Here is a 12,423-nt window from a genome sequence, read left to right as displayed (position 1 = left end):
TACAGACGACTGCAAGTCAGGCCAGCGGCATTAACCCTGCGGTTGCTCTGTGGGAGAAGCAGTATTGGTTTTATAGCTATAAACCATTTGCATGCCATTCAAATCTCCCTGAGGCTTCTCATTGGCTTGAGCACAATGACACAATTCAGAATTGCCTTATAATTAACTTTTATCCTTTTATCAATCTGCTTCTGGTTACTGAGGACAAGGACCCTAGCAACCACATCGCTTTCTGAATTAAACTTTTTTTCAGGGGCCACACATTTGTTTTTGTTTGTATTTGGGTCCCATGGGGGGATGGAGTTAGTTATTGTGCAGAGTTATTGCCTTAGCATTAGAGAAGAATACCGATGAAGGCTGAATTGCCTGTACATTATGGGAAATGACATTGTTGTGCACAAAGAAACAGTGGAAGCAAGAATAAAGAACGATGGAGTACAATGGGGTTTGGACTTTATATTTCGATATTTATCTCGGCATCGGAGGTCGTTGAATAGAGGAAGTGATGGTGCATCTCGTTTCCCGTGCGTCCTGCGATTCTTTATTTTATTTTTTTTTAGGTCTGGATGAACTAATATAACTAAAATAGTGCGCCAGCCGCAGACCACTGTTATACAATCTGTGTGGCTGTTTACATTCTCTGCACTACTGGCTCTGACTCCTGAAACAAATTAGCAGAAGCCAGATGACAAACAGTCATGGTGGAGGGGGGAAATAACTAGTTAACCAGTTCTGTTTTTCTCGTTTAACATTTAGGGGCGAGTGTAAGTAGTGAATAGTAAGTCTGAACCTGAGCGGCACAAAGATTTGTCTGTTTTTGTATTTAGTGTCTCTTCTGCGGCTCAGAGGAAACCCCCAAGAATCTTGCTCTTCCACCTTGATTGGGTTTCACTAGAAATATTAGGTCACTAGTAACACATACACTCACTTACACTCACTCACTCACTCATACTTACTCACACTGAACAAAGTTAGGGCTTGTACTTTTAAGCAGATAGTTGTGCATTAAAGCCACTTACCCCAACTCTGCCTTACTTTACTCTGCACCATAAATTTACTTCCCCTTTCCCTCATGCCATATTTCCTTACTATACTATACACTAACCCACACGTGTGCAGCCATCTGCCACCTCTCTCCTTATTTATACATATTATATTAACCGCTGCCTTACACACACACTAGTGATGTGCGAGTCGGGATTTCCCCGACCCACACCCGCCCGCCATCCGACCTCCCACCACCTGAGCCCGACTTCCTAGTTCCTTTTATAGACCCGCGCCGACCCGTCAATTACATCACAAAAGGGGCAGGACGACCAGGCGCATATGAAAAGAAGAACCCGGAAGTCGAAAGCTGGCATTTGATGATGGCGGGCAGGGAGAGCAGGAAAAGAGCTCAACCTGTACCTGCCCACCACTTGCAGAGAAGAGTGCGAGGTCGGCCCTCACCTGCCTGACCAATGGGTAAAGCCACGGGTCCCACAGGTATCATGCTGGCCTGCACATCACTAACACACACCCAGAGATGGAGCCCCATCTTCTGACATCATCACACTCAACACTATGACATCATCTTGCCTTACTATGCACACTATGTCTATGTTAGAGCTCTTTCTTTTTCCTTCTGATATATAACATCTAGCTCTCTATAATCCATTACAGTGGTGCATTTTTATAAAGGAGCCAGGAGTTTAGCGCGTCCCCCCTGGCCTATAGATCAGTGTCAGTGTGTTGGACTGGGTTGCCAGGGGCCCACCATAAACCTTGGGCTGAAAGCCCACTTTCCAATCTATTATTCCTCCTTTCCTCACTCAACCTCTTTATTCTACTAATCTCTTTTCTCTATATACTATACTCTATTATTCCACTATTTAGCCTCTTTGTTCCCATAAAGAAATAGGGAATGGCCAGAGGCGGGCCAGGTCAGACGGGCGCCCTATGGAACCCAACCAGCCAGCTCACCCCCACTTTCCCTGTCGCATGCACGGGGACATGATGCGCTTACACGCAATGCGAGTTGACGGGGCACAGTGACGCATATGCGAGTCGACGTTGCATGCCTATGCGCATGTGCGACACTGATGGTCGCGTACGCGCAAATTAAGTCTGGGGAGTGGTAAAGTCTGGTCTAGGGGTAGTCAGAAGGGTAGCTGCCCAGCACCCCCCAATTGTTGCGCCCTAGGCAGCTACCTACCCCTAGTTCTGGCCCTGGGAATGACCATGAAATAGGCCAAATGTTTAGAAGCCAGAGGGCCACTGACACCTGGGCTCACCTGGATTTTCCTGGGATTCCAGTGGGCCAGTCCAGCACAGTCCGTTTGATTATCAGAGCTCTGCGGGGTGGTTGGGTGACAGAGGATGTGGTGTGGGAAAGTTCTGTGTATTATTAGAATTGCTGCACTTCTGAAAGAGACACAGTCATTTCCACGCCTGAGCCCGGGCTCCTTTAAACGCAGCCGTGCCGGATCCAGTCTGTGGGAGGGGGAATTTATTCAATTGTGTTAAAATGCAACGCTGCATGTTTTTATTGTTCATGAATATTGAACCCTCATTTATATTGAAGGGAGTATTAAACTTTCTGTATCGTACTGATAGTGAGCAGTTTGCCTTGTGTATACTCCATGCTCTTACTCCGTGTTAAGCTGGCCATAGACGCAAAGATCCGATCTTCGATTCGTACAATTTTCGGATCATGTGTGGAGTGTCCCGACATTTATCTTGCCATGCCGACCGGTCGTTCAGTCGATAGGACAGGTTAAAAGATTTCTGTCGGCTAACGATCATATCTCTTCATGTATTGCCGATTTGACGATCTTCAGTGGGAGACTGTCAGCTTTGTCGGACATAAACATTCCTACGATTGCTGTGGGGCAGAATATCGTCTGATCTGTTCTTTACTGCTTTGTTTGATCTGAATATTTAGTGGCAGGTCGGGAGATGAGGACGTATGATCGTTCGTCCGATATTGCAGGGAAATCTTTGTGTCTATGGCCAGCTATAGTTCTGGACATGGGCTATTGGCTAAAGGAGTGTGTTCATTAGGGGTATCAGAATTTGCTGAAAATAAAATTATACAGGCAAAGCTGCACCTGAATTACCTTTTCTCATAACCTGTAGAGAGATATACTACACCACTATTTTCCCCATACTAAGAACAATTCAGCAGGAACAGCCCATAAGTTTGCTCATAGTCTGTACAGAGAGATCCCATAAAACTATATCAGCATAGGTATTCCCCTGTACTAAGCACAATTCAGCAGGAACAGTCCCTAAGTTTGCTCATAGTCTGTACAGAGAGATCCCATAAAACTATGACAGCATAGGTATTCCCCTGTACTAAGCACAATTCAGCAGGAACAGCCCCTAAGTTTGCTCATTGTCTGTACAGAGAGATCCCATAAAACTATGGCAGCATACGTATTCCTCTATACAATTCAACAGAGTGGATTCCCAGCTCAAACTTCACAATTTCATTTCAATAAATGTGAATGCAGCCCCCATGAAGAATACAGACAGGCCAGAACTTTACACGAGAAGGTTAATTTTGAGATGAGGCTTCATCATATCAGTTACTGAATAAGCATAAAAACCACAAAGCACTGGGTTCTTCTAGGAAAATGGGTGCACTGAGGCCTCCTGCCCAGGAAAGCTCCAATTGCTTCATATGTTCTATAGTCATAGTCAGATTTTGTCATCTCAGCTGTGGAAAGTAATTGCGGCCTGAAAGAGAGAGAAATATTATAACTATGTACAAACACATAGAACACCAAGAATAGGTACCGTTTCAGCAATTTTCAACAATATATAGTACAGCTATGGGATCCGTTATCCACAAAGCTCTGAATTATGGAAAGGATGTCACCCAGAGACTCCATTTTATCCAAATAATCCAAATATTTAAAAAGAATTCTCTTTTTCTGTGTAATAATAAAACAGTAGCTTGTACTTGATCCCAACTAAGATATAATTAATCCTCATTGAAGGCAAAATCAGCCTATTGGGTTTATTTAATGTTTACATGATTTTCTAGTAGACTTAAAGGGGTTGTTCACCTTTAAGTTAACTCTTAGTATGATGTAGAGAATGATATTCTGAGACAATTTGCAATTGTTTTTCATTGTTTATTATTTGTGGTTTTTGAGTTATTTAGTTTTATATTCAGCAGCTCTCCAGTTTGCAGTCTCAGCAATTTGGTTGCTAGGGTCCAAATTACCCTAGCAATCATGCCTTGATTTGAATGAGAATATGGAATATTAATGGGGGGGGGGGGTTGGAAAAGAAAGATGAGTAATAAAAAGTAGCAGTAACAATAAATGTGTAGCTTTAGAGAGGATTTGTTTTAAGAGGGGGTCAGAGATCCCATCTAAGATATAATTAATCCTTATTGGAAGCAACACCAGCCTATTGGGTTTATTTAATGTTTACATGATTTTCTAGTAGACTTAAAGGGATACTGTCATGGGAAAAATGTTTTTTTTTTTCAAAATGCATCAGTTAATAGTGATTCTGCACTGAAATCCGTTTCTAAAAAGAGCAAACAGATTTTTTTATATTTCATTTTGAAAACTGACATGGGGCTAGACATATTGTCAGTTTTCCCAGCTGCCCCCAGTCATGTGACTTGTGCTCTGATAAACTTCACTCACTCTATACTGTATATATATATATATGTTTGTTTTGGTAGCCGAGGATGAGTAGAGTATAACTTTATTAGCAGAGTCAGACAGCCATTACACAACAGTAAGCTTTCACTTTTAAGCTGACAGGAAGTATGCACAGTAACTCACGTAGACAGTGACACCTGCAGACCATTTGTATAAACACCACATATTCCCCCTATAGTAGGAAAGCATTTGGGCAAATGTAATAAACAACAACGCATCTTAAAGCAATAATATACATTATTCACATCACATAGTCCTGGGTCCATGCAGGTAATTTTCTGATTCTCTCAGTACCCCTTATAGGTTCACTTTATTCAGGCCTATTGTAGTTGGCATCAGGAGTAGGAAAATCATACCTCCCAACATTTTGGAAGTAAAAAGAGGGACAAAAAAATTGTTTACGCATGTAGCGCAGCAATTTTTTGACCACACCCCTTTCTGTGGCCACACCCCCTAATTACCATGTTTGTTTTACAAAATTTGGCAGGTTATGAAAGTTTGAAAATATTTCTCCTTATCTAAACTGTGTTTTTGTGTCTCAAAATTGTTACAAAGTATCTTATTTGCACCTGTTAGCTGTTCTGGGCTCTCTGCTAAAAGCCAATTAAGTGAGAAACTTTGTTTCTTTTTCTGGCTGTTCAGTGCAGAGAAAAGAGGGACAAATGCAGTACAAATGAGGGACTTGAGCTGTCAAAAGAGGGACTGTCCCTCCGAAAAAGAGAAAGTTGGGAGGTATGGGAAAATGTCCTTCATCAAATGGAGCTTCTCCAAAGTCATATCTAACAGGAGTTTTGAGGAAAGGCTGACCAAGCTGGGATTGGTTATTCTGGCGAAGGGGGATATGATTTATCGTTTTTCATAAATATATGGGGTCCATACAATAAACTTTCTGTCGCTTTATTCAGGGCTTCTATTTAGATTAGAAGAGAGGAGGTTGCATTTTATGCTGCTTAAAGGGGTTTTTAGTTTGTTTTAGAATAGCCAATTCTAAGCAACTTTTCAGTTTGTCTTCATTTTTTTCTTATAGGTTTTGAATTATTTGCCTTTTGCTTCTTGATTCTTTCCAACTTTCAAACGGGGGTCACTGACCCCTGTTAAAAAAAATGCCCTGTAAGGCTACAAATGTATTGTTATTGCTACTTTTTATTACTCATTGTTCTATTCAGGCCCTCTCCTATTCATATTCCAGTCTCTTCTTCAAATCAATGCATGGTTGCTAGGGGAATTTGGATCCTATCAACCAGACTGCTGAAATTGCAAACTGGAGAGCTGCTGAATAAAAAGCTTAGAACTCAAACACCACAAATAATAAAAAATGAAAAGCAATTACAAATTGTCTCAGAATATCCCTCTCTACATAATACTAAAAGCGCATTTAAAGGTGAACAACTCCTATAAAAGGGTGACGGTTGTGAAATTGTCTCCATGAAGCGGCTGTGCTGGCGGATACATCGTAAAGCTTCAAGAAAGGGTCAGATGGCTTTTTAGCAAGTGAGAATTTACAGCAATGAATGTGCCAATAAGGACAATGTGTATCTGAGTTCCATTTTTCATTTAACGTTTATTCTTCTATTTTGCTTCTATTGCAATTTATATCCCGTTCTTCAAGTATCGGAATCTTGGAGCTGCCTGGTTGGAGGGTGGACATGTCCTGGGAGGGCTGGTACAACACAAGGACATTTTTACACTGTTCTCTTCCTAATGTTCAAAGTAACAAAAATGATGTGAACTTGCCACCAGTCTGGAAGAAATTAGCATCAGATTAACAAAGCCTTGCCGCTCTCTGGGCACCATTGCATGCCAAGTACTAACCAGCAGGGCATCTGTGTTCCTTAGCAAAACCAAGATTAAAGAAACGGGTCAATTAAGGATTTGGGGGGAGCATCATATACTGCCATTGGCGACCAACAAGCAAGCTTTAATCATGACATTGCTATGATCCTACTGCTTTAGTTGGTTACCAAAACATTGATTTGAATTTCAATTTTTTGAAATATTTGTTTTCACTGTTGAATGGAATCCATTATAACTCCTTATTCTTATATATTAGGCACCTATCTAGTGTTACCAATCCCTATTTCTGTAGGGAAATGAGAGCAGAGCAGACAGTAACCCTTCCAACACTTTCCTCTTGTCTCTGTCCTTATATATTAGGCACCTATCTAGTGCTACCAATCCCTATTTCTGTAGGGAAATGAGAGCAGAGCAGACAGTAACCCTTCCAACACTTTCCTCTTGTCTCTGTCCTTATATATTAGGTACCTATCTAGTGCTACCAATCCCTATTTCTGTAGGGAAATGAGAGCAGAGCAGGCAATAACCCTTCCAACACTTTCCTCTTGTCTCTGTCCTTATATATTAGGCACCTATCTAGTGCTACCAATCCCTATTTCTGTAGGGAAATGAGAGCAGAGCAGACAGTAACCCTTCCAACACTTTCCTCTTGTCTCTGTCCCTTTTATATATTGTGTAATGCTATGGGAGAAACTGTGTCATAGGTTGTAAGATATGTTACTATTCATAGACGATAAGAGGGTATAGCTTATCTGCCCAGAATATATATATATATATATATATATATATATATATATATATATATATATATATATATATATATATATATATACATACAGTATGAGGGTATACACAATAAGCTATACCCTCATAGAGGGTATAACTTATTGTGTGCCCAGAACATTCCTTCTCTGTATATTTGTATTTATACATATGGGAAGGAGGTGCCATATTGTTTCCCTTAGACAGTACAGTATGAGGGTATAGCTTATTGTGTGCCCAGAACATTCCTTCTCTGTATATTTGTATTTATACATATGGGAAGAAGGTACCATATTGTTTCCCTTAGACAGTACAGTATGAGGGTATAGCTTATTGTGTGCCCAGAACATTCCTTCTCTGTATATTTGTATTTATACATATGGGAAGAAGGTACCATATTGTTTCCCTTAGACAGTACAGTATGAGGGTATAGCTTATTGTGTGCCCAGAACATTCCTTCTCTGTGTATTTGTATTTATACATATGGGAAGGAGGTGCCATATTGTTTCCCTGAGACAGTACAGTATGAGGGTACATCTAATGTATGAATGCTGTAGACCGTCACATTGGAATAAATGAGCTCTTTAATCGAATAAGGAGATAGCTTTGCATTTTGATGGCCGGTGACAGTACATGTGGTTGCTATGGACGGGATTGGAATGTCGGTAACAAAGGCAGTTGGCAGGCAGCTAGGCAATATAATGTACCAGGCAGGCAAAACAGGAAAAAAACTCATTATTGCGAGTACAAGAAACTGAGTGTAAACTGAATAACATCCTGCCGTAAATACCAGTGTTCCCATTAGGAGGCTCACGGCTTTATTTTTACACTGTGTTTCCCACTCAACCCCCCAAAAAAAGACAGATTTAGCCCTAAATCAACTCCCCTTTTAATGATTGGGCCACACACAACTGATTAGTAGGGTCAACACCATTAAGAGCAGTCTAGATCAAGACAGGCTTTTTGTGGCCCCACAAGGAGTGCATTTTCTATGGCTCCTAACTCCCAGAAACCCCCATGCTGAGATTAGTGTTATGCAATAGCCATAGCTAGAATAAATAGTTACTTTTGTATATTGCTGTCATGATCTTGTCCTACTGCCCCTGTTGCATTCATCTTAACCTACATGTCCTACTGTTCTCCTCTCGTCTTGTTCACATCTGTGTCCAGCTAGTCCTACATTGTATGTAAGCCATACATGTCCATCAATAGCCTTACTGTGCATATCTAGTCCATATCTTTCCATCTTTGATCTCTATTTTGTCCTTCTGTCTGCATCTGGCACTACTGTGTTGATCTAGCCCTACCATCTCCATATTTTGCTCCATCTTGTCCCTACTGTCTCCATCTTGTCCCTACTGTCTCCCTCCATCTTGTCCCTATGGACTCCATCTTGTCCATACTGTCTCCATCTTGTCCCTACTGTCTCCATCTTGTCCCTAAGGACTCCATCCTGTCCATACTGTCTCCATCTTGTCTCCATCTTGTCCCTACTGTCTCCATTCCGCCCTACTGTCTCCATCTCATCCCTACGGACTCCATCTTGTCCAAACTGTCTCCATCTTGTCCCTACTGTCTCCATCTTGTCCCTAAGGACTCCATCCTGTCCATCTTGTCTCCATCTTTCCCTACTGTCTCCATTCTGCCCTACTGTCTCCATCTTGTCCCTGCTGTCTTCATCTTGTCCCTACTGTCTCCATCTTGTCCCTACGTCTCCATTCCACCCTACTGTCTTCATCTTAACCCTGCTATCTCTATCTTGTTCATACTGTCTCCATCTTGTCCCTACTGTCTCCATTCCGCGCTACCGGCTCGATCTTGTCCCTGCTGACTCACTTTTGTCCCTACTGTCTCCATCTTGTCCCTACTGTTCCACCCTACTATCTCTATCTTGTCCCTATGGACTCCATCTTGTTCATACTGTTTCTATCTTGTCCATACTGTCTCCATCTTGCCCATACTGTCTCCATCTTGTCCCTACTGTTTCCATCTTGTCCCTACTGGGTCTACGAGTTCTGCTTCTTCGATAATTACACCAGTGCCTACCATTGCCATATATGAGCAATACATTACTGTTTACAAAAGGGATTTATGTTCTGCGCCTCAAAGAGTATTCAACCTTTGTTAGATTTTGCATTGCATCTTGTTTCCATAACACCCAGTACATAAGTACAGGATCGCCTCCTATAGCGAAGTGCTCCAACTCTTCTTGGTGATACAGAAATAACTTGCAAATTAAGTAATAAAAATAGGTTTCTAGGGTGTGTGCTGCAGTACCACTTTCTGCCTGTTTAAGCCAATGGCTGCTTGATCCTATAGGGCTGAAATTGAACAGTGCCACTATTTGGTATTTTGTGTACAGTAAGACATTTATATTTGAATTGGAATAATATAGATTTTGCTTATGCACCAAATAAATTAGGATCAATTTACCCATTTCTTTTAAATACTTCAGAACATTTACTATACTGAAGCCTGTAGTTGATAAGGCAGCTTAGAGTCAACAAAAGCACTGAGCATATAAACTATCCAGATATATATATATATATTAGTTATGCATTTCTAATGTTAAAACAACACAACATTATTAGCCCTGGTCACACCAGGCAGTCGGACCTGCTTATGGCAGACACTGGCAATGCCAGACAGGAATCACTGAAGAATGCCAAAGTGGTCAGCTTGCTTAGTGTGCTATAGCTCTTAAAGCTTGCATAAAAATAATAAATTGCATTAAAGGGATATAAACCCCAATAACATTTATGCATAATGAAAGCACAATACTGAAGGAATTTATTCAATTGTCCATTATGTGTTCCTACTTAGTCCTAAAGAGAGCCTTCTTTTTTCCAGAAGACACGAATCCTTCACATAAAACCATCAGCCCACCACCCGGAGTTGCGTATTCTCATGGCGAATTATTCATCAAGTCATACAGTAACCTGCCATACCATAGGGATGCCATGGGCACTTATGAACAGACAGATAGCGTAGGGTCAAAATACTTCTTGGACCCTCTGAGGGCTGGTGGGGCTTCAGCTTTGAGTCCAAGGATTGAGATCACTCCATCTCATGAACTCATTCAATCAGGTGGTCGCAGCAGAGAATCAGATATATTTGTAGAGTTCCACACAAACTCAGACGCTACTAGTCCAAGGGTTACATTGCCTGTCCCTGTGTTTGAGGGCTACAGAGAACCGCTTTGCTTGAGCCCTGTTAGCAGTAATTCTTCCACCAGCTTCATTTCAGAGACCAATTTCTCTCCTTACACATCACCATGTGTCTCACCCAATGGGCCTAGTGATGACTTGTGTCCACAATTTCAAAACATCCATACTCATTATTCTCCTAGAGCTTCTCCAATAATGTCACCACGAGAAAGAATGACAGAGGACACCTTCCTGGGACCACATTCTCCATCACCTCGCCCCAGATCACGGTCACCGTCCCCAGGCTCAAAAAGAAGGTCCCCTTCTCCACAGCCTTCACCACAGGTCCATTTACGGGACGATAGCTCAAGCCTGGGTTTTTCTCACTCTTCCTCTTCAACACTTATGGATGCCATGAATAGTCTTGCTGCAGATCATTCATGTGGTGTGCCTCCGAAAATATGGAAATCTAGTCCGGAACCCTCTCCACTGTCTTCCCATAAGAACCTGCCCTGCCACATTTATCAGCCTGCGGAATATTTCAGCCCTTATGAAAAGGAGGAGAGACCAAATGCGGATTCCGGATCAATCCTACTGATGCCGCCTTCGTGGCCGAAGCAGCTGGTTCCCGCCATGCCCTACTACAGGTAAACTAAATATATCCTTCATCTATGAATGCAAATATCTGTTATCCAAGCATATAAATGAGTTTGGTAATGCACTAAATACAGCAAAGATTCCTCCAGATCTAGTACCTACTAGCAGCCAATCATTAAATGGTCTGTTCTGTAAATAAAACATCTGAATGGCTACTTAGGATTATGAGGCCTGGGGGAAAGTGTTAAGAACCTCCTGCATATTCTGTTGGTTTGTGTGTTGTGTCCAAACTGTGGTATATTCTCATTTGGACCGAGATCACAGCAGTGACTGGGCCTTGTAGGGCCTTCACCTGACATTCCTTATGTTCCAGAGTTGCTTTGTCTTGTGTTGGGTTCAATGCCCTTTTAGAAGATCTCCAAGATCTACAGCATGGTGCTACCACCACCATACTTCTCTCTAGAAATGTTGTGTTTTAAGGTTTGGCAGTGTTTACATTTGCTCATAAAGCTATGAACTTTGCCCAAAATCTCTATCTGAGCCATATCTGTCCACAAAACAAATTCCCTCATGGGAACTTGGTTAATCAAGCTTTTTGTGAAGTGGTGTAGCAAACTCCAGACATGGTTCTTATAAAGAAGTGCCTTCTTTTGTGCCACCCCTTACATTCCAGTGTTATGCAGAGCTCTTCTTATTGCTGACCTATCTCTATAGTGAAGTATGGTAGTGTCTGCACAGCCGTACTGAATACAAAAAGTCAACTTGCCCACAACCCATCCCAAGCCAACCCACCTTTGAGTGATAACCTTCTCTTTTGGTGTTCCCTATAAGGAGCTGTCCCACCTTTCTTGCTGGCTTATTTCTAGAGCAGATGGAGAGGCTGCCAGGTGGAAGCAGGTTTTAAAGTTATATGTAAATGTTCTTGCATTTGAAAGTCTGTTATTGGTTTCATGAGTCAGAAACAGCACCAGTTTATAAGGCCCTGTTGCACTGGGCAGTTGTACCAAACTGTTGACATTGATATTGTTCTCCAGTGGAAGATGAGCTCTGAAGTTCCATATCTTATTTCTCCAACACAGTATTCCCGTCACCTCACTTCCTCCTCTTGAGTGGCCCTTGTCCAATCAGGTGGGGATTTACGAACTACAAATAGAAGTGCAGCCTAAGTCCCATCATCGTGCACACTACGAGACGGAGGGGAGTCGTGGAGCTGTAAAGTCACCTAATGGGGGTCATCCAGTGGTTCAGGTAAGGCTCTCTCCTAATTATAGGAGAGAGTGGATTTATTGAATACTCACCTGCCTGATCTGAACTTTTAAGCTAACTAACAAGTTACAGTTTGGCTTCAAGTGTACACTGATACCTCACTTTGAGCACACTTTCCTTCCTTCCTTTATAGAAATATTTTCACTTGCATTAAAGGGGACCTGTCACCCACAAATGGAAATCTGTATAATAAA

The 12,423-nt window shown here is 41.8% G+C and overlaps 1 protein-coding gene across 5 annotated transcripts in view; it reads left to right on the top strand.

The window, feature by feature from the left end:
- nfatc2.S (nuclear factor of activated T cells 2 S homeolog) overlaps positions 1–12,423 on the top strand; it is an 88,354-nt gene that overhangs the window by 18,336 nt on the left and 57,595 nt on the right. For 3 of the 5 annotated variants that reach the window (XM_041578374.1, XM_018238177.2, XM_018238178.2), the window contains exons 2-3: positions 10,071–11,013; positions 12,043–12,211. In XM_041578374.1, the coding sequence (XP_041434308.1) occupies positions 10,071–11,013; positions 12,043–12,211 (1,112 nt within the window). The remainder of the gene's footprint in view (positions 1–10,070; positions 11,014–12,042; positions 12,212–12,423) is intronic. The other 2 variants (XM_041578375.1, XM_041578376.1) reach the window with 1 other exon arrangement.

Source organism: Xenopus laevis, chromosome 9_10S (genome assembly GCF_017654675.1).
Source record: "Xenopus laevis strain J_2021 chromosome 9_10S, Xenopus_laevis_v10.1, whole genome shotgun sequence".
Classification (NCBI taxonomy): Eukaryota; Metazoa; Chordata; class Amphibia; order Anura; family Pipidae; genus Xenopus; species Xenopus laevis.
Note: the sequence above shows the minus strand (reverse complement) of the source record. Positions and strands in the feature narration are given on the sequence as shown.